General features: G+C 34.7%; 1 protein-coding gene across 1 annotated transcript; it reads left to right on the top strand.

The window, feature by feature from the left end:
- Nucleotides 1–4949: 4949 nt before the first annotated feature.
- LOC112503108 lies at nt 4950–7743 on the top strand. The gene is made up of 2 exons (XM_025107177.1): nt 4950–5945; nt 6955–7743. Exons 1-2 carry the CDS (start codon nt 5361–5363, stop codon nt 7594–7596), a joined length of 1227 nt encoding a protein of 408 aa, XP_024962945.1. The 5' UTR covers nt 4950–5360; the 3' UTR covers nt 7597–7743.
- Nucleotides 7744–8275: the final 532 nt, after the last annotated feature.

Here is an 8275-nt window from a genome sequence, read left to right as displayed (position 1 = left end):
CCGACCTCTTCTTATAGTGATGAGGATATGGCACTTATGTGTCTTATGGCTAAAATACGGGAGATAGAAGACTCTGACGAGGATCCATCTCTACTGCTGCTGATGTACCTTCTACCTCCAAGAAAGCCAAAGATCAGGTCAAACCTAAGAAGGTAAACAACTTCTCTTTTCTTTCTAAATCTGAAAATATTAAAGCTTTTGATTCTTTATATGTTGATCTATATGATGCTAGATCTGCTAAAAAGAAAACCGAACTTCAGCTTAAAAGTCTAATTAGTGAGTTACAGGAATGCATGAATCAACTGAAAGACTTTGATAAGTTGAAAAATGACTTGAAAGAACAAAAATTAATTAACAATTATATTAACAAAGAAAGAACCAAGGTCTAACAGAAGCTTGAGAAAGAAAAAGTCATTCTTCATAAACGGGCTAGATCATCCAAAAACTTAGATAAAATCTTACATGATCAAATTCTAAGTGTTTGTGTCATCATCAAATAGGGGGAGATTGCTGGGTTACCAATTGATTTGGTGATGACCCACTGATATGTTCCTCTATCATATCAACACTTAGTAGTTATTGGTTTTTTTGTATATTAGTTTCTTGATACATACTTAAAGCCATTGGCAAAATCGAAGACTAGCCGATGTGAAGAGAGAAGGTCATTGATGTGGTACTGTGGATCAACTGTCTAAATTACACACTAAGACTCCAGAGTAGTTGATTTGAAGATCGAAGATATTTTGAAGCTACTAGTCGATTGAAGGAAGATCTTCATGCACCGAAGATTTGTAAGTAGCTCTATGAAGCTACTAATCCATCCAAAGAAGATCTCTCTACAGACTGACCATATCTCTGCAAAAGTTTTTTTGCATGAATAGTGTTGTATGTACACGATGTATGATAAAAATGAGATATCAACAATGGTCAAGTCAACTCCTGCATTCTTATCCTCAGTGACAAGTGTCCCCATGCATTTAATGTTGAAGGTAGTATAAAAGGCAATAGCATCTCCCATCCAAATATACTTCCTGGGAAAGAATTACTAACTGTATTCTCAAAGGCAATCGGCTCTCTTCTTCTATTCGTTTAGTCTCCTGTATGTGAAGAAAACCTTTGTGTTCTTCATTTCCTTGCAAGTACCTTCTGTGTTGTTCTTGTAAGTTTTTCTTCTTATAAGATTGTTTATGTTAGGTTATCCTTTCCTTCTTCCTCAACAAATATATTGTATCTTTGTGTGTTTTAATTCTTGATATACATCAATAAGAATTAAAAAGTTGAAAAAATTTGTGTAATTGTATTCAACCCCCCCCTCCCCACACAATTACTTAATGTCTATTGTTATCCCATTCTGTCTATTGAAGAAGGTAATGGTTATGGTTTCACCAGTGAAGATGGTGCTGGTGTTGGCATGGTGAGGAGGCGATAGATTAGGCCGAGAGTTTGGGGAGGCTTGCGTTATATAAATATGTATATAGGGGCCTATTCAAAGGAGAATTGATTAGTTTGTGATAACTGTGAGATCCAATCTCAACCATAAATCAACCGTTAAATTAGGAAATTAATAATTATGGTAGTTTGAGTTAAAATTATAATTAGAGAGCATTTTAGGTATTTAAAAAAACTCCTCTCTTCTCTCTCATCTCTCATCTATCCGACATCCAATCTCCGTCCTCCGGTGAACAAAAATCCGACATGTATCAAGTAATCACAAAGATACATAATATGATATCCATTGTGATATACTGTGATACCTATTGTGATAGAATTGGGGTACCACTATGTACCCAACACATATGGCAAAGACATCTGCAGGTAGCTCTCTCTCATCCTTGATGGGTTGGCCACCTAAGCTTACCTGACCTGCTGTTGTCATGATTGCCTCAAGTTTATGACTTTTCAACTAACAACAATGCTTCTGAATCCTTTAATGGAGGGTTTGGGTGTTGTACTGGTGTTGAAGCTGTTGTTTTTTATGTAAGCTTGGAGGACGGCTCTTTCACGATGAAGGAGAAGAGTAGGGTTTTATGATTATAAACATTCCCAATTTACCCTTTATGTTATTTTTTAGGATATAACATTAATTATTTAAATGATTGGCTCATATTGAATCTTACAGTTACCACAAACTAATCAGTTCTCATTTGATTAGGCCCCTATGTATATATATATATATATATATATATAGAGAGAGAGAGAGAGAGAGAGAGAGTTTGTTTCAAATACAACCTATCGCATTTGTACAACCAATGCAACCCAATAAATTGATACATTTATGGAAATGATGAGAGTTCATTTATTATGATTTGAATATTTATGAAAGATGAATATGGTTCATTAATTTGGATCAATACTTTATATTAGAAAACAATCAAAACTTCTATGAAATCGCATACAAATCAAATGAAATGGACGATTGAGATTGGGTTGCACAAATGTCAAGGGTTGTATAATAACCAACCTCTCTTTCTCTCTCTCTCTATATATATATATATATATATATAAAGAGAGAGATAGAGAGAGAGTGCTTGGTTCAAATGTTAACCAAGTTTATTGTGTTAATATTTTCAACCAATGACAATCCATCTTATATATAGGTTCATATTCATCTTATAATTTGATGACAAGAGTAAATATGTGATTTTCTTTTTTATGTAACTCCCATATCATTAATTGGTAGTTACAAAATCAAAAAATCTCATGATTTTTGTTAATTTATTATTGATTTTTTTTATAATATTGATTTTTCTATCTATAATGTTTTTGAATTTGTGATTGGTAGAGGAGACCTGATAGTAAAGTTTCTGGTATTATTCAAGCTATTATGGATGAACCCATTGTTCATAATGAAGGAACTATTGTTCACATGCTGTTCATATTGTGTTCATATGTACACTAGCTGCATATCTCAACATTGGCTCGCTCCTAAATGTGTTTACAATGAAGAAACTATTGTTCACAGGTGTTCATATTGTATTCATATGTACATTAGCTGTATATTTCAACATTGACTTGTTCCTGAATATGTTCATAATAAAGGAACTATTATTTACAAACTGTTCATACCTGTTTTATTTATTTATTTCCTTTCGTAGCAAGTATTCTTATTATGTTCATAAATGTTATGTAGTCCAAGTTCATATATATGTCAATTTTTGTTCGTATTTGACACAATGTTTCATATATATATATATATATATATATATATATATATAGGGGCCTATTCAAGGGTGAACTGATTAGTTTGTGGTAACTGTGAGATCCAATCTCAACCACAAATCAACGAATAAATCAAGAAATTAATAATTATGGTAGTTTGAGTTAAAATTATAATTAGAGGACATTTTAGGTATTTTTAAAAAAATTCTCTCTTCTCTCGCATCTCTCCGACCTCCAATCTCCGGAATCCGGTGTACATTAATTCGGCAGGTACCAAGTAATCGCAAAGATACACAATGTGATACCCATTGTGATATATTGTGATACCATTGTGATACAAACTATGATACCAACTCGAACCTTAAAAAACAAAGATACACAATGTGATACCCATTGTAATACACAATGTGATACCCATTGTGATATACTGTAATACCGATTTCACCGGAGGCCGGAGATTGGAGGTCGGAGAGATGAGAGAGGAGAGAGAAGTTTTTTTAAAAATACCTAATATACCCTTTAATTATAATTTTAACTCAAACTACCATAATTATTAATTTCATAATTTATCCGTTGATTTGTGGTTGAAATTGGACCTCACAGTTACCACAAACTAATCAGTTTTCATTTGATTAGGCCCCTATATATATATATATATATATATATATATATATATATATATATATATATATATGTTCATATGGTTCTTACATTAACAAAAATAAATTAAAAAAAAATCATGGGATTTTTTTGATTTTGTAACTCCCAATTAATAATATGGGAGTTACATAAAAAAATTACATAAATATCTTTTTCCACTTAGTTCATATATGTTTGTGAAATAGTAAATTTAAAAAATTAAATTTTTAATATGATAAATCACAACGGTTTATTATAAAAATCAATGGCCAAGATTGATTAACAAAAGTTAACACAATAAACTTGATTAACATTTAAACTAGCCATATATATATATATATATATATATAAAATATAGATATAATATAATATTAAATATTAAAAAGATCACATCAAAAGAGAAAAAAAATTAATAGAAGAATAAAGAAACTGCTAAAAAGACTGAAATACCCTTCTGATTTAACTCACTTAACAAAACTTTTGGATAAAGTTAGATTGAGGGGTCATTTACTTAAATGCTTACCGGGTAAGCGTTTACCGTTAGGAGTCAATACTATAATTTATTTTATTGGAAAAGATTATAGTACATCAAAATGGTATCGTATTATTTGTAATAATTTACCTGATAAACACTTATTCGGGTAAGAGTCGTCACCTTCATTTAGCGAGTAAGACCATTCATCTTTATCATTATTCTTACAAGGTAAGATTTTTAACCCTTGTCATATTCATTCGGTAAGAAAAATTACCAGATAAGCACTTTTTGAATAAACATTTAGTAAACGTCCCCTTAGAAACACAATATGTTATAAAATGTAATCTACAAATATATAATCCATGAATATCTAAGATACATAAACTACAAGAACCAAATTTGTAATTCACTCTCAATTATATTAATATTAATATTAATATATTATGTAATACATTCGTTAGTTCAACAAATTTCTAGCATTGCATTGTTGTTTCTCTTTTCTAATTTTACAGATTTAATTGGGAAAAAAATGCTGAATTGAGTAAAAGAAATATAGTAGGACTGGTCCTAAACCAAATCAAGAAAAGTGGAAGAAACGAGGAAAGCAAGACGCCATTAACAACAGTACGACGCTTGTGTCTTTGATCTTAACACCCATCAATGTTGGATTCTCAACACCTCTTATAACTTCACCTTCTCTTCTCTCTCTCTTCGATACGATCATCAAAACTCTTTCCTTTTCCATTTTCGATCTCTTTCGTTTCTGGGTTTTTCAAATCTTTATAAACCCTAACATGTCTCGTCTACTCTTCTGGGCAGATTTGATTTGATGATCTAATCCACTTCATTATCAAACCCTAATTTCTGCCCTTCTAAATCAGTCACCGATCGTACCAACTCTCGCTTTAGTTTTCGCGATCTTCTAGTTCGATTGTATCACTACATTGTAGATTGAGATTGGATTGTATCATACTTTATATACCCAATTTATCAGCTTCCATTTAACTCGATTATCTCATTCCGAATGAATCACATGTGTTTTGGATTTGAATCGAGCATATTTTAGATTCTGATTTCTGTTTATTTAATGAATAATAAGATGAGAGCCAGAGGGGAACGAGATGAATTTGTTTTCAAAGATTCATCGCTTGGATTGTTGAGGCTTCTTTGCTTTTTGATTCTTTTCGTTACTGGTATCATAATTGGTCTGACTTCAAGTTCACATGTAGATAGATATTTCACTTCACAACCTGATAACTTTTATATGAATTATGCATCTGCTGCTCCTGCTCCAAGCTATGGCAGCAGTTCTTCAAAAACTGCTACTTTTGATCACGACTGTAGTACCAATTTGATTAGTTGCAAGAAAGATGATTGCTTGAATATGGAAAGTTTTCGAATGCCGAAGAATCTGAGCCATCAGATGACTGATAACGAGCTCTTTTGGAGGGCTTCGATGGTTCCTAATAAACCCGAGTACCCATTTGACAGAGTTCCTAAAGTTGCTTTTATGTTCTTGACAAGAGGGCCTCTTCCTTTGATGATGTTGTGGGAGAGGTTTTTTCGAGGTCAAGATGAGAACAAATATTCGATATATGTGCATACGAATCCAGGGGTTCATCTGAATGTCACGAATTCTTCGGTTTTCTACAATCGGCAGATTCCTAGCCAGGTATGAATCTGTTCCTATTTGGGTGATGGTTTATGATTGATTATGGTTATCGGCTTATGATCAATCCATTGTTTGTATGTGTCGTTGCATATAATGTTAGTTCTGAATGTTTTGGAGAAGAAATCGATGATTCTTGTAGTATTTTAGGTTGTGTAGCATGTCGGGTTTTCATAGAAACAACCGCTGATAGGGGGTGCTGCCCATAAAACCCTGCAAGAGAGTGCAGCCCCCTTGACCCCCCATCATATTGCGACATTTGGCAATCTTGGGTTCTAGCTAGCTTATATGAGTGTATTCCGCACCTCCTAACTCACATTTTAGCTTAATAACACTCGATTCATCCCCGTGTGAATCCAATTACACAAAATGGCATAATAATTCACTAAAATCACCAACACGGCTGAATCTCCAGTCACCGTGAACATGAGTTATATGGGATGGGTCTCGTGGTCATTTTAGACCATGCCATTATTCACACCTATGTAGCGGTAGCGGTCATGGGACAAATAGAGGTGGTCAAATAGCTGTCAGAAATAGTGGTCCAGTGATTAACGGTGCTACTTTTAGACCGCTATACCATCGCGAGTCCTGACCGTGATTAGCCGCTGTAACAGCATAGGTTTTAGATGACCAAACCAACCCAGTAAATCCCACAGAAAGGTAGGTCTAGGGGTAGGATTTATGACGACCCCTGGCTGCTTTCGTGTAGACATCCAACCTGCAAAACAACAATTAAAGTTAGAAACAAGCGATCAGGTTACAGGTGAGAGTGTGTGCAGACTTACGAGTATGGTTAACAGAAAATACATTAGACAGATGTGAGGAAAATAGGTTTAACGAACGAGGAAACATATAGCTGGATTTGACCTCCCGTTCGTTAGAGGACTAACCTTATAATTGCTTCAATTTGACGGATTGAATGATACTTTTGTTTGCGCTTTCTTTAATGGACTGAAAATTCATGTTTTTTCAGCATTTCTTCCTTCTTAACGCATCCGTTTCTTTTCAGGATGTGAAATGGGGATCTGTCAAACTCGTTGACGCTGAAAAGCGACTTTTAGGTAACGCCTTGCTCGATTTTTCTAACGAGCGGTTTGTTCTCCTATCAGAGAGTTGCATCCCTGTTTACAACTTCCCAACCATCTATAAATATCTCATCGGTTCAACCTACAGCTTCCTTGACTCATATGACGACCCATCCCGTTACGGCCGGGGCCGCTACAGCCGTCGGATGAAACCCGAGATCAAACTTCGAGATTGGCGAAAAGGGTCTCAATGGTTTGAAATTCACCGCACCCTGGCTGTCAAAATAGTCTCTGATACAAAGTACTATAATCTCTTCAAATCCTACTGCTTGCCGTCTTGCTACCCAGACGAGCATTACTTGCCAACGTTCGTAAACATGTTTCACGGCTCTCTTAACGCTAATCGGACGGTAACTTATGTGAATTGGTCGTTGGGAGGTCCTCATCCGGCAAGTTTTGGGGCCGATGATGTCACAGAAAAATTGATTTATTTGATTAGGAATAATGGGACGAGTTGTTACTACAATAACAGGAAAACTTCCGTTTGCTTTTTGTTTGCACGGAAGTTTTCGGAGAGCGCATTGGCCCCATTACTTGGTCTCGCATCGACGGTACTCGGATTTTGAAAATATTTGTGTTGTTTTATTGGTTTTGGATGGGAAGTTTTGTGGAGTGTATTCCCCCAATTTGTTGTAGTTTTGGGTTATTGTTGTTTAGAATAGTTGTAGTTTTGGAATTGTTGGATGAAGTAGAATTTAGTCACAAATTGTGGTATGGATTCATATTCAATAAACCATTCTTATTTTATTAAACGATAGATAAGCAAGTATCAATGTTAGTCGGGGATAATTTATCTACGATCTCGACTATCGATGGTCGTATGCCGGAGATATCATCGTCGTCAAGTGATATTGACGATCGTTCCATGCAGTAGGTCTTGTCGAGGATATTTCCCTCGTCAGTCAAGGTTACAAATTTTTACTCAAACAATTTCCCCTGAAGATTTGAATATCAAAATTCTTTTTTGAATTTCAAATTTTGTGCCAAAGGTTTTTTCACACGTATCCGCTTTTGGTAACTAGATCGGTTGAGAAGAAACTGGATCGATCTCTTAGAAATCTGAATCGTCGATTTTGGTGATTGGAAGGGTGTGTCGGTGTGACATCGTGGTGTCAGAGACAATTGGATTGTGACGCACATTACTCATCGGGGATGGCAATTGGATAGTTGGGATCGGTGTTGTGCATCGGGATGACCATATTTTTAACGTCATGATGACGAGTTTCAAATTTAGGGTATCAATAC

The sequence above is a fragment of the Cynara cardunculus genome, unplaced genomic scaffold (genome assembly GCF_001531365.2).
Source record: "Cynara cardunculus var. scolymus isolate 2C unplaced genomic scaffold, CcrdV1 Un_Scaffold_2526, whole genome shotgun sequence".
NCBI lineage: Eukaryota > Viridiplantae > Streptophyta > Magnoliopsida > Asterales > Asteraceae > Cynara > Cynara cardunculus.
This window is presented reverse-complemented; position numbering and strand designations above follow the sequence as displayed.

Excerpts from the sequence above, each read along its gene's own strand:
- LOC112503108 (XM_025107177.1), top strand. The coding sequence starts at position 5,361 with ATGAATAATAAGATGAGAGCCAGAGGGGAACGAGATGAATTTGTTTTC. Across the intron at positions 5,946-6,954 it reads ATCGGCAGATTCCTAGCCAG|GATGTGAAATGGGGATCTGT; the intron begins GTATGAATCTGT and ends GTTTCTTTTCAG.